The 14,678-nt window shown below is 40.1% G+C and overlaps 1 protein-coding gene across 2 annotated transcripts in view; it reads left to right on the top strand.

The window, feature by feature from the left end:
* Positions 1-14,678, top strand: part of LARGE1 (LARGE xylosyl- and glucuronyltransferase 1) — a 282,370-nt gene that overhangs the window by 204,546 nt on the left and 63,146 nt on the right. For both annotated transcript variants that reach the window (XM_082763070.1, XM_082763071.1), the window contains one exon: positions 11,803-11,907. In XM_082763070.1, the coding sequence (XP_082619196.1) occupies positions 11,803-11,907 (105 nt within the window). The remainder of the gene's footprint in view (positions 1-11,802; positions 11,908-14,678) is intronic.

The raw sequence follows: 14,678 nt of genomic DNA, 5'->3' as shown, positions 1-14,678 counted from the left end.
CAGTGCTACACCAATAAATAGGACAAAAAGGGAAATGTCAGCGCCAAGGTTGACTTTAGTAAAACACCCTAAAAACTGGAATTGTCCACAACAATTGATTTGCAAAACACTGAAGAATGTCGTATTTTTCTTATTGTTTTTTTCCAGGCCTTACTGGATTTTCCATCAGATCAGGAATATTAACCACTTCATTGTCACTCTAGCACAATGTGTCATAGATGTAAGTAAACAGCTGAAAGCTGAGAGTAAGTAATTGTCACTAGCAGACACATGGTAGTTGAGCCCTTGGAGCTCAAGGTACTGTGTAAGTGGCAGTTTTGTAATTTTATTTTTGTGTCAGTCTTGACTCTGTAGTATTGGACAGGGTTACATACCAGCAAAACCAAGCCAATGCTATATATGATTTCAAGTTCAGTTTACAAGTGGACACAATTTCAGCAAGAGAAAATCTCAACCACTTTGCCCTGTAAATCCCTCTGTCTCCAGGGTACAGGTTAAAAGACAGAGAAGGACATAGAGAAGGAATGGCTGTGTTCAAATTTAAGTGCAATTCTCTGCACATTTATTAGATATTTGTAGTGCTCCATCTCTTGCTGCAAAAATAACTTGCAACACTGGTAGGATAAAGCTTTCCATTCTGTTCTCTGAGCTGTTCTTTTCTTGCACACACATCTGCTGCTTAGCCTGACTGCAGAATCATGTCTACCTAGAGAGGCTGGAGCTGGGCAAACAGCTGGTGACCCAGCAGTGATTGCACAGCCAGTCAGTGTTGGAATAGGAAGAAATCCCAAGTCTCTCAAGGTCATCACTAAACCATGAGGCTTCTTGTACAGCCACTGGTTTTTGTTGTATCAGGCAGAAGCAGCTCGTGTTCTGTGGGCTCAGGATGCGGAACAGGAGGCTGTTTGATATCAGAGCTCTCCATCAGCATTTCCATGATACAGGACTAATTGTGCACAGTCATTAGATATGAACAAACGTGTCATCTTACTGTCTGATATCCTGATGCATAAATCATTTTTAGCTGTAGTGATTGTGAGCTCTCACCTGTCTCGAAGTGTGTCATTAACAGTATAAGGTGAGCTCTTTACAATAAAAAAAAAAAAAAAGATAAAAACAATTGTCAGTGTAGTGAGTGCCATTAATAGCAGTGGCAAGAAGTGCTGGGCAGGTAGCAGCACCTTAATGCAGGCTGTGTCTGTGGAAGAGAAGACTTGAATCTTGATCTTGAAAAATTTGCATAGGCTAGTAAAGCCACATAGCCAAAAGGAAAATGCAGAGCTTGTTTATTTTTTGACAGAACTGAATCCAACAAAGGGGAAAAATAATGTCAACATAGTTGGATTTCAACACCACTTACACTAACTTGGCAACCTTTTTTACATCATGTGTGACTACAGCCCTTTTCTATGAAGCATGTCCCTATTTTCTATGTGTGTTGTTTTCTTTTTCAACTTGTCACCAGAAAAACAATCCTTTTCATTCTGCTCGTCTTGGATTTTTTTCTGCCTCTGCTTCTAAATTCAGGGACTTCTCTGGTGCTCAGAGAAAGTCCTTTTGATATATACTTAGATGTTTCTTGCTTGCAAACATTCCTGGTGTGCCCATTGATTTGGAAGATTTGTTTCTTTAAATAAAAATAAGAGGGGTGGGGTTCATATCTTGCTATTTATATACAAAAACTGCCAAAGAGAATATGAAGTTGGAATAACAGTCTCTGGAGTATAAGAAAGCTCTTATGCTCTGTCTCTAATTCATTGCTAATAAACAACAGTTTAGTATTCCGATAACAACCTCAAGCACCAATTACTGAAACCCAGTAAGTGTAGTGAAGCAGTGACGTCATTCCCATTTTACAGAAAGAAAGAGAGGAATGAGCAGGCAGTGGCTAACCTCTGTTACTCTCATGTGGATCTGAGTTAAGTTTGTTCAGTTAACAGAAGCAACTTAAGATTTACATTGGTACAGCTGAAATCAACAACTGCCCGAACATCACAAGGAATGTGAAGAGACATGCACAGAATCCCAAGGGATGTACCCAAAGTAAACTTGTGGCAGAACAGAATCCATTCAGGATTTGGCAAGAAAAACTGCGGCCACTAGTGAACACAGTAAGCCGACAGCTGCTCAGAAGGCTAGGGAAATGGAAACTTCTGAATTATTACTAAGTGGCAATGGCAGTTTAGGCACTAGGCTACTAAAAGGGATGGTGCCTCAGTATCAACAAGCAGTGCTCAGGATCTCAGAAGTCTTGGTGCCTGTTCATAGATCACTGTTCATCTCCTTGGTCATCTTAGATATATCACTCCATCACCAGGTACCTCAGTTTCTCCCACCGTAGGGACTTTTCTTCTTTCCTTTAGAAAGGGTTACTAATGAAAGGCACTGCACAAGAGTTATATTATTGATTACATGTTGCAGCCTGCTGCTCAGCTCCCCGTTACTGAGATGTATTTCAAAGACAGGGTTTGTGCCAACCAATATGAGCATCTCAGGACCTTACCCCTTTATAAATTTGATAACACTTATGACAGACAGAGTCATGGTGTATGGACAGTTACTTTCATGTTCTTCACACTCTCGTCCAAGGCAGTTTTATTGCATTATCATTGGCAGGGAAAAGAGGGAAAAAAAAGAAGCATCTTTTATTCAGTGATCACGTATTCCTGCATAGCACAAATTCATGCCATGGTTTTAATAGCTTGTATGCTCCTGAAACACTGGGCACAGTAATTTAAAAATGTCTTTTCTCTCAGCCCCCTGCCTGAATATTAGAGCTAGTGGATTGGAATTGACTTTGTTCATAAGGACATTTTGCTGCTTTCAGAGGAAGAAGTTTTCAATTTTTAAAAAAATGTAGGGTTTTATATTGAATGAATTAAAAATTAAAAGGGAGACAATGACAGGGGGAAAGCAGTACAGGGGCACGCAATCTTTAAGCTGCCATTGTTTGAATAAAAAGTGAGGTGTGTAGTCAAAGCAGCGAGTCCATCTTACTGAGCACCTGCAACCTGGTTAGGAGAGAGTCATCATCTGAGAAAGGGTTCATGCCAAGTCTTCTATTGCTGTTAATTAGATGGCATTGCTGCTGCTGGGACATTTTGTGCCATAAACAGTGGCATAAAAGCTGAGGTGAGGAAGGATAAGCTCAGCAGCACTTGAAGCTGGTATGGGCATCCCTTATACTCTGGCATACCATTTCACTACAGCTTCTGCATTCAGGTGCATTCTTCCCCAAACACCACGCTAGTGCTCTTTCCCTGGCAGTGTTTTGGGGTATATCCTTTCCTGCCAGGTAGAAAACAAACAAAAACTTCTGTGTGTGTCCAAATCATAACATCTTTGAACTAGTTTTAAGTTCCTGGCATAGGAGCCCATTTGTCACGTGTGTACAACACCTTGCAATTGTCACAGAAAACCTCAAAAAGTTTTGTTCCACAGTGAAAGTCTTTTTTCTGCACTTGGTATCTTGTACACAACTGCTGAGAATCTGTTTCTCTGAAATTCTGCAGATGAAAGTGTTGCAAATATTAATGATAGATTTTCTGGCTTTGCTGTAGTTTGCTGGACTTTTCACTGGACTCTTCGTTTTCTAATAAGCTCCTTGGAGTAGAGGAGATGATAAGCAGAAACCTAATTTATTTTCATCTTTTGATTGATTTCAGTCTTTCATCTTTCCTTATGAAGAAGAATCACAGATTTAGCTCTTTACCCCAAACTTTCTCAATCCAATTCTCTACACTTCATCCTCTTGATCACCATTTGTGTATGATTTTGCCTTCTGAATCTTCCCCTCTACCACCTACAAAACACTTGCTATGTTTCTATCTGAACAGACTCTTGCTGAGTTATTATTCTTCTCTGGCTCAAGTTGCTGTAACTTCTTTAGCCCTGTCCACATCACCACCTCTGAGTATATCCAGAAGTCAGTTGATATATTGCTTTAGATCCTTGTTCCAGCACTGGTAGCATCATTATTCCTTTCACTAATTCCTTTCTCCTTCACTGACTCAGCCTTGCCCATCCTGTATTTCCCAGCCATCCATGTGCTCTATCTACTTGTGCCTCACCTACCTACTTTGTTTTCTTACCATGTAGTCAATGCCTGTCTCCTCTCTCCCTCTACTGGCACCAACATGCTATCCAACGTGAAGCTGCCATGAACCCATGTTCTCCTCTCCCAATCCAGTCCTGCAGTACCTTCCATGAGCTACTCGTTGGTCTTCTTCCCATCCAGATTGTTCCTTGATAACTGCCCATGCAGATTCTCTCTATAAGAAATCAGTCCAGTAAGAAGGGCTAATGGCCATTCAGAGACAGCAACATACTTACATTAAGTAAGTGAGATATCAAATAGGTAGACTTGTGTGGGAAGTCTACTTCCCTGAGTATGTATAGATAAGCACATATCTATGTGTGAATGCACATACAATACATTTATATGTTGCACGTATTGCATACATGTGAAATAAACTCACAGTAGAGGTAAAAGTATTCAGTTCTGTGAAACAGCGAACACTGTACAGTCATATGAGGAAATGTCTGCCTCTATTTCTGGGGGCACACAGGCTTGGGTACAGTGCACACACAAGATTTCATGTACATATTTTACTCTGTGATAAAATTTCTAAAAACTGTCTAGAGGTGCTAAGAGGTGCTGAGAGTTATCATGCTAGAAATATGTTTCCAGAGGTAACTCAGGGAGTTTGTTGTAAAAGAGAGAGTCTTTTTTAGGGATGAAAGAGGGCATGCAAGTAGAAGAGAGGAGTGAGTGTGGGAGCAGGGAGAAGCATGAATTGATATTGACAGAGCAAGAATTGCACAGGGCATCAATAGTGAGGATGAAAAGCTTGAACTTGACAGTGATCTGAAGAGGTAGATGAGATATGTGTCAGGAGAAGTGAAAGATCTTAGAAGCCACATGCTTTGTATGAACTGGTGCAAGCTCAGAGACTAGAAGGCCATAGAGAGAGGGTCAGTCACTCAGGCAAGACTAACATGAAGTGCAACTCATTCAGCTGGTATAAATCAGCATAAGTACGCGGATTTCATTGAAGTCATGCTGATTTACACCAGCTAAGGATGTGTGCTTACAGATTTAATGCTCATTTCCAAAAGGAAAGGTGTCTTATACAGGCATTTAAAGGATAAAGCAAAACAGGAGGAGGATGAAGAAGGAGAGAAGAGGGAAGGGACATTTAACAACATATTTTAACTCTGTTTTTTTCAAAAAATAATCCAGCTTCATTGTACCGTTATAGATTCTGCTGGTCACAGACAGTGATCATCAGTATTGTTACTGGGCAATTTAGAAATGTTCCAGCATTCGGAATATATATCTTTTCCCCTCTTCTCTCCTTTTACCTTTTTATTCCTTGTGTCTGCGTCCCGTTTTGGGAGCACTAACTCTGCAGTTCTCCTGGTTCCTGCCAGGTCTGAATCTTAAAGTCTTGCTGAATCCTTCTCCTATTTTTGTCAGCTTACACTGAAGGCATGCATTGCTCCAGCAGTACTTGGCTGTGGCTCCAGCATTCATGTCTGTATTAAATTTCTAACAACTTAAACCACAACTGTTGAAACAGTTAGAAGTGGCAAGACAGAGTTCTGTTCTGTTCTTCTTTAAAAACCTCTACAGTATAGAATTTGATTAGTCTATGTTTTTAATGGCTGAAAATACTTTGTGCTTCTTTTTCACTTTGGAGGCCTCTACCAAATGCAACTAACCCTTGATAATATAGCAACTAGCTGGACTGAAACAGACTTCTCCTGTGGCATCAGCTCACCATAATGGCCATAGATGATTAAAAGGTGGACCCGTTCCTCTTACTGTGATTGCAGTGGAGCCACATGAAAGCCATGCAGTTTCCTAAGACAAGAAAAAAAAAGAAGTTTTCCTCTAAAGAAGTTGTGGAAAGTAGTTGTAATTGCTGTTATATTTTTTAGTGTTGTTATTATTGTTTGTAATAGGAAAATACCTGAAGGCCAAAAGAGCACTGTTAAGCAGTACCACCATGTAGCTGCCCTGCTGTTGCTCTTCGTACCACACAGCTTCTGCGCCCTGTGACTGGAGACACAGTACTGTGCTACATGGGGCTTCAGCCTGGCTACATGCAGCTGTTGTTATGCTTTCAGTATAAAATAACACACAGTTATTACCTCAGAGCACTTACAGTTGCGATACGTGAGACAGGCAAAATGGGAGAGGGATTGGCTATTGCCATTATTATTTGTGGAGAATCAAGCAAGAGGCTGTTACGTGACTCGTCCCGTGTCATCCAAGAAATCAGCATCAGAACTGGGGACTGAAATGAGATCTTGAGTCCCCTTGAATGCCTGAATTACAGGAACATGCCTTCCCCTCCGTTAGCCACCAAAAATCCATGATGTGTAAACAGAATCAAAGGCATTGAGTTGTCAGGCTTAGAAGTATCTGTTTTTCCATGGAAACCTCTTTTCAGCAACAGCAAAGCTTTTGCACTCCCCATCATCTGAGCTGTCAGGGAGCTGTACTGTGCAAAACACCATAGCTGAGCAGCTGCCTTCTGGAGGAGACTGGTCCCACAGCCGGGCAGCACAGCCTAGTACAGGACAGTCCGGATGTAATTCTGCCTGCTCGATAATTTTTCACTGTGGTCATGCCAGAATCATAGCCTTGTTTTCTGTTGTCTGGCTGTTAGTGGTGATGTATGAATAAGTAAGAAAGACAGCTTCATTTTCATAAGCTAACTTGTGCCTTGAGTAACAGAGAGGGAGAGGAGTGCACTTAATCATAACTGCAGGGCCAGAGCAAAAAATAATGACAGAGCTTTTGCTGTTAGTCATGGTATTTTATTATAATAACTCTTAGAAAAAAGAAACAGGCAGTTCAGACTGCTGAACAATTCATATTTGTTACAGTAGCCACCATGTTCTCATTTGCTGAAAGAATAACTCAAATAACTCTGTTATGCTTGCCTTTTACAAAAGGCCAAGTTGGCAAGGAACTCTACTCCTTCTCCCCAGAAAATCTGAATTCAGGATCTGATATGATCAGAGAGGAGATGAGACCTATGAAAGTTTCTGCAGAGCTGCATGTGCCTCATCAGGGAGGCATGAAGAGTGGCAGAGGGACAGGTCAGGGCTGAGGGGTGGTCAGAGGACCGTGGACAAGGAGAGTTTTCATTATGCCTGTTCAACATCATGCATTGCTTTGGCTTGGCCTGCATTTAATAACAGATCCTCCTAGATGCAGTGTCAAGGCACGTGCAAGACAAGTAGGTTATCCGTGACAGCCAGCATGAATTCACCAAGGGCAAATTGTGCCTAAACAAACTGGTGGCCTTCTGTGACAGAGTGCCTGCATCAGTTGACAAGGGAAGACTGACCAATGTCAGCTACTTGGACTTCTTCAAGCCTTTGACATGGTCCCGCATGATATTGTGACGTCCAAATTGGAGAGAGATGGATCTGAAGGGTGGGCCATTCAGTGCATAAGGAATTGGCTTGAAGGCTACACCCAGAGGGTGGTGGTCAATGACTCGAAGTCTGAGTGGAGGCTGGTAACTAGTGGTGTCTCTTAGGAGTCCATCTTGGGGCTGGTATTGTTTAATACCTTTATCAACAACATAGACAATGGGATCAAGTGCACCCTCAGCAAGTTTGCAGATGACGCCAAGCTGAGTGGTGCAATTTATACAACAGAATGAAAGGATGCCATCCAAAGGGACCTGGACAAGCTTGAGAAGTGGGCCCACGTGGATCTTATGAGGTTCAACAAGTCCAAATGGAAGGTGCTGTACCTGGTTCGGGGCAATCCCGGACATGAGTACAGACAGGGAGAAGAACTCATCTAGAGCAGCCCTGCAGAGAAGGCTTTGGAGGTTCTGGTGGACCAGAACATGAGCCAGCAGCGTGTGCTTGCAGTCCAGAAGGCCAACTGCATCTTGAGCTGCATTGAAAAGGAGTAGCCAGCAGGTCAAGGGAGGTGTTACCTCATTGCAACCTTTTTAATGCTTGAAGGAGGCTTATAAAAAAGATGGAAAACAACTTTTTGCTTGGGCAGATAACGATAGAACAAGGGGAATGGTTTTAAACTGAAAGAAGGAAAATTTAGGTTAGATGTTAGAGGAAATTCTTCACTCATGTCTTGGTGAGACACTGGCACAGGTTGCCCAGAGAAGCTGTGGTTGCCCCATCCCTGGAGATGTTCAAGATCAGGTTGGGCGAGGCACTGGACAACATGATCTAGTAGGTGGCAGGGAGGTTGGAACTGGATGATCGTGAAAGTCCTTTCCATCCCAAGCCATTCTATGATATGATTCTGTGAACTTCACAATGCATTTGAAAAAAATAACCGAATTAAAGTTAATGAATTAACTGATACCCTAAATGAATTAACCGATACACTAGACAGATTGATTTAAAAATGATGTTAATAAATGGGTGAGAATTTTGAATGGAATATTTTTAGTTGTTCAAAATTGGAATGGCAAAATGTTATGATGTATTTTTTTTTTTTTTTAAATATATAGATTAATGATATATATTATACATCTGTATTATGTGTCAAATTGATGTTACTGAAATGAGTGGGGTTGTACATTTAGATATGGTTATTTTGATATTTTTGAATCAAAATATTTTGGGACCTCTTTTCCAGTGATTTTTTTCTGAATTTCATTTTTTTATACTGACTCAGAATGAAAAAATAATAATAATAGTAAAATGTGTAACCATCACAATTTTCCGTGCAGCTGCAGTTCTGTTTTTCTGATCACTTCTGCCCTAAGTTGAAGTCATAAAGACGATGTAAAGGGAAAAAAAATAAAATCTTCTTTGGCAGAGGGAGCAACACTATTCCAGCCTAGGAAAAAAAATATATATATACGTATAACTATAGAAAATACTAATGTATCTTCATAACTTCTTCCAAGATGGCTTGGGAGACAAGCCATCTCATCTGCCTAGTAGATTTTTAGACACCAGCGGGAGAGTTAAAAAAGACTGACAAGCTGTGTACTACACTGCCCTAGGACAGTACCTGAACACGTATGGATTCCCAGGCCATTGCAAAATCAAATTAAAAAGTGTTAGCTAACACATCTAATTTTGTATTTGTGGCAAGCTAAAAGGGCATGTACAGACAGTTATTCCAGCTCAGTTGATGCAGAGTAAGTTACATTATCTGATCCATGTATCTAAGCCCTGAAGCTTATACAATGTTAATTGCTGCCTTCATCCGTGTCCCATATCAAACGTCCAGGAATACTGGTGAGAGCAGGATTTGTTCTGGTGTCTTCAAAAATAAAGGGGAAAAGGGTAAGGAAACAATAAAACTACAATAAATGCATGCAAACATAATTTCCTAAGCTTTTTCAGTTTATCTTAGCCTGAAAAATAATAACTGAAAAGTAAGTCAGGGGCACATTGTCAGAACTGAGATTCTTGACTGGTAGGTGGGAAAGCAAAACCATTAACAAACAGCAAGGTTTGTTCATTTCTTATTATTCATCAGTTTGAAGGCTGAACTCTGTGACTTGTTGGGAAATGCATGGGGCTAAAATAATGAAAGCAGATTGATGTTCCCTGGTAAGGAAGTTTAGTATCTGCTTCTTGCAAATGGAATTCTAGCGTTTCTTTTGATGTTAGTGGTACTATCCTCATAAGGATCTGCGGACTGCTGAGTTGTGAAATGTGCTGTTAGAGTATGGGCAGGGTCACTCTCTTCCTACCAGCTGTGCCAATCCATTCCAGCCCAGATGCACCTGTATTTTTTATTGTTTTTCTCATCCTTTACTAGCCATGGTAGCTCCTTATTTTGATTTATTCTACCTCATCTGTAAGGGAGTGGTTATAAAGAACACACAGCCTTACAGCACAGAATCAACAAGTGTTAGTTTAAATTGTGCCCTTCGGCCTTTTTTAGCTAAGACTTGTATCAATCAGTTGAGACTCTTTTCCTATTTCCTTGCAATATATGGCTCATGGGGCCTCATTTGCTGTCCAGTGTGTTCTGTGAGTCCCACAGGTTGAGATATGCTATGGTTTATTTGTATGGAGAAAGAACACATACACTTTTCAACATCTGCTTCAGATATATCTGCTTCTAACTTGTAATTCACCTCATTCTCTTACGCACTGCACTCTGTTAATATTACCAGTTTTCAGTAGCACCAGAGGGGTGATAATGTATGGTAGTCTTTTTTATGATCCTTTCCCTCTCCCCCAGATATTCCACCTTCTTAAAAAACTGTTCATGGAGTTTAATATGGAAAAGGAAATAAATATACAATGGAAAAGGAGAGACATCATTGGAAAATGAGGGCTGGTGAGGACTGGCATGTTGTGATTAGGATGGAGTAGGCTGAACCTGAACAGTGGTATAGAATGGACTCGGTAATCCCTCAAGGTTATTTCTAGATTGATTTCCGTTCGCTCATTAAATGCTGTTGTAATGTGCTGTTCTGATTTATTTGTTATATGCATTGGCCACTCGCTGCTGCTCACATTCTTTGAAATAGAATCAAGATACACGAGGCTTACTGGCATCCCACTGAGCTGGGTACCACAGGAGACTAACAGTCATCTGGTCTATGCTTATGCCATCCTAGCTAATCTTGAATAAATAACTTCTGTCTTTGTGTCTTGCTTCTCAGACCAGTCTTGTTTTGGGCCATACTGATTTTTTTATTTTTTTTTGTATTACATCTGTGGTCCTATATAGCCAACACGGGATGATAATTTAATGCTTTCAGTGCACTGCTGTGGCCATACACGCAGTTTTATGAGCATAGCTGGGACTTGAAAATGTATTTTCAGAGCATGATATTTAATTGCTTTCCAAAAAGGTTGAAAAAACATTTCCTGTCTTAGTCATAGTGCCCACACTGAGTGGGTCCCTTGGTCAAAACACTAGTCCCTTTCCTTTCTTTGACTAGATCCAAATGCAGTTTTCCCTTTCCCTCCGTCCTCCGTCACCAGAGCATCATTTCAATCACTTGTCTTATTTACATTTCATACAGCACATTTCAGGATAGATAATTAAGTCCTTATCTATACAAACATTCACTTTTCAGTTGATTTTTAAGCAGTACAAACCTTCTAGACACATTTGATTTAAAGCACGTTTTACTCTAGCTGAAACCAGCTGCTAATCAATGTAAGCTAAACCAAAATAAGCCCATTTAAAACTGAAATCATAATTCCTGTGCAGCATTCCACATAGGCTTACCTAAATGACTTTTAAATTAATCTCTTAAATTAAAACAGTGCAACTTATGTAGGTAAACCCTTACAATCCATTTGTTTCCTGAGCCAAAGGGATCTCTTGTGACTGAGAAAAAAAACTGGAACCAGTCGGGGGGCGAGAGGGGAGAGCATGGGAAGAGAATAATTTATTATACTAAGCCTTGCTCTTCTATTATATTATCTCCATCAGAGTTTAAACAGATCTTCATATTAGATGATCATTTTACCAACACTTACTTCTCACTAGGAGGATTCTCCATCATTGTATTCCAAAATCAAGCAGCATTCATATTTGTCTGGGTGATATATTTTTGTCAGCATGACAAAGGTTCCCACAGTGTTTAATTACTCAGACTAGCCAGGGGAAAAGGAAAGAAATGAGCCATGCTGAGTTTGCTGTGCCAGGATTGCTTTCTGTTACATAAGCAGGCATCTTCCTAATGCATGAAAGGAAGGCAGCTTCAGAACTGCTGTCTTCTGTTTCCACTGCCTGTCCCTCTCCAGATTTTGTGTGTGTTTTCCATTGACTGACTGTCTTTTGTCTAATGATCTGCTTGCAATTTTGCTCATTTCCAGGGCAGCAGGTTCTTGGCTTGGTGGAGAACCAGAGTGACTGGTATTTGGGCAACCTCTGGAAGAATCATCGGCCCTGGCCAGCACTTGGGAGGGGCTACAACACAGGTACGCCCAGAGAGTTTTCTTTGAATTAACATTTTCATCAAGCGTGGAATCAATCCCCTGGTACAGAGAGAGTAAGATGTGGTAACTCACACCTCCCTTCCTAACCTACTGCAAAATTTGCCATTGAAAGCAGTAAAAATGATGCAGTATGATAAATGTTGGGGTTTCTGCTCCAGCGCTACTCTGATGGGAATATGTTCCCTCTCTAAATGGTCTTAAGGGAGATTGTATGGTATCCTTTGAGGAAAGAGTTTTTCAGCAGTCTGGCACATCCTTACCACATCTACAACATTTCTGTTCATGATGAAGCATATATAGACCCAGCAAGAGGGAAAGAATCAAGGCTCATTTTCTGTAGAGAGGTAAATGGTATCACAAAATGTCAGCCCAATAAAGATATATCTCCCGCAGGATGGCAACAGGGTCATAATTGTCCTAATAAAATGCAAACTACTGCCCATCAATTTCTGCTGCCGTGAGAAAGGAATAAAGGCACTAGATCAGAGAATGTGTTAGATTACAAGAGACAGGCCTTCCCACTGATTTGTGTTTGGTATGTGAGAAAACATACCAGGTGCATAAAGAACACACACATACATCTAAATCATTTCGATGCTAGACTTTACATGCTGATGCAGTGAGTTAGGTTCCCTCTCTATTTGTAATAACAGGGCAGAACAGATGGTAAAGCCTCCATTTAGAAAAGATGAGTCCATTTAAATATCCCTGCACTATCAGAAAATGATTCACCATAATAGTGGTTTTGTTTTTCAGAAATATATTGGATTGAATTAAACAGACTTACTAGGAAAAAGGATTGCATATAGTTGGGTCACTTATATTTCTGTATTCATTTATATATTTGGGGGAGTTATGCCAGTTTTTGTGTTTTTTTTTTTTTTATTATTATTTTTTTATTTCAGCTTCTGCAAAGCATCTCTGTTCTATGAGAATGTTCAAAAGCGTAGCTTAACAGAACACAGAAAGATAAGGATATAAGATTTTGGCAAAAGAGGTTTGTTTCCTGGTTCTCTACTTGCCAGAGCAGAACTACATATATAAATGCTTGGTCTGCCCAAACCCTGCGAAAACAAGAGACGGTATTAAGTTTCAAGGATTTGTCCTGGAACGTGAAAGCTTATATTCTTTGTACCCAAACTTGGCAATGTCAATTCTGTTCAGTGTTACACCACAAAGCAGTATCTTTTGTTCTACTGAGAGATTACCAGCTCTTACAGTTACTTTCTTTCTCATTTTTGGTTTTTCTTTTCTGCCATTTTAATGCTGGCAGAGAGAAATGTGGCACACCCACATAACATTAGGCTGACCCAGAAGTGTATGGCATGTAGTATCTAAAATGCAACTACTTAAGTAAAAATGCTGTAAAAGTTCAGTTTATATTATCTTAACTTACTGATCCAAATGCTTTATAGCGTTGCCAAATATCATTGCATCAAAAAAGTCTTCTTCTAGAAGCAAAAATAATTGAATTTCTGTAATCTTTCACATAAATTGCATGTGTTAATTCTCAGCATGTGTAAATACAGAGCTATCAGGCCATGCATAATCCTGACCATGATTTTAGTCTGACCAGTTACTTTCCTCAGACAATTCACATATAGTTATAATAACTTCCTTTCTTTCCGGAAAGAAAAACATAAGGTAGATAATGAATGGAAAATTGACAGGTGGTTATAGTAAGTGGAATGACATTTTTTCAAGTACATGGAACAAGAGGTCAGTGAGGGAAGCAGTACAATTTCTGAGAGGCAGCAAACGATGTTACAAACAGAATGAGCATCATTTACTTTTTTTTTTTTTTTTTAATTGAATTCATTTTTTGCCTCAGTAATCTAGCAGAGATTGGAGGTATAAATCTCTCAAGAGAGAAAAAATACCAAAAGAAACTGTAGCTTGTTTGATGTGTTCCGCAAATTAAAATCATTGACACTGGGGACAACACTGTGGCCAAGGAGGATTCAGAAAACTAAAAGGGGGGGAGCAGAGAGACAATAACTCTAAGCAAAACACTCAAGACAGTGGGCCAGAAAAAGAATGACTTAGAGATTCAGGTGCTTAGAGTCACACTTGGAGTCGAACCTGGGTCCTCAAAACCCTGAAACTTTAATGGGCTAAACAAATTCAGATGAGAGGGAAGTGATCAGACGGATGTTGCTCTTGCTCTTGTAAGTCTATTTATTACAGTCCTAGCATACAATTGTAAGAAAAGATATTTTTACATGAGCCTTTTCAACCAGACTCAATCTTGGCACATTTGATGCAGGAGTACCCCTCAGAGTCATTTTTTTCCCACTTCTTCCTCCCTGTTTCTAAAGCAAATAATTTATCATTCACTTCCACTTTTCTATGCTTGAAGCCACTCTGGACAACATACAGGCTGGGGAGTCCCAGAAGGCAGGTGCATTAATGCTAAAGGTGTGTTTGTTCCTTCTCCACTAGCTCTTTAAACCCAGCAAGCTTATGCATTCTTCTGTTCCATTTTGCCCAGGCCAGACCTCCAGCCCATACAGATTTTCAAGGAAACGGTGTTTTTTTTCAGCTGGTTTTAACCCTTCTTCTTCATTTGCACAAGTCGTATTTTAGTCTGTGATAATACAATCTTAGGAAAAGCAGACCAAACTCAAAAGTCAGTTCAGTGACAATTTAATTTCTGTTTAAAATGTTCTTAGTTAGACCCATCCATTATTTGGACAGCGTTCACTTCCCCGAGCCATTTTAAATACTTTTCCTTCTGTACCACAAAGGTACAC

Source organism: Aythya marila, assembly GCF_965140915.1.
Source record: "Aythya marila genome assembly, chromosome: 1".
Lineage (NCBI taxonomy): Eukaryota > Metazoa > Chordata > Aves > Anseriformes > Anatidae > Aythya > Aythya marila.
This window is presented reverse-complemented; position numbering and strand designations above follow the sequence as displayed.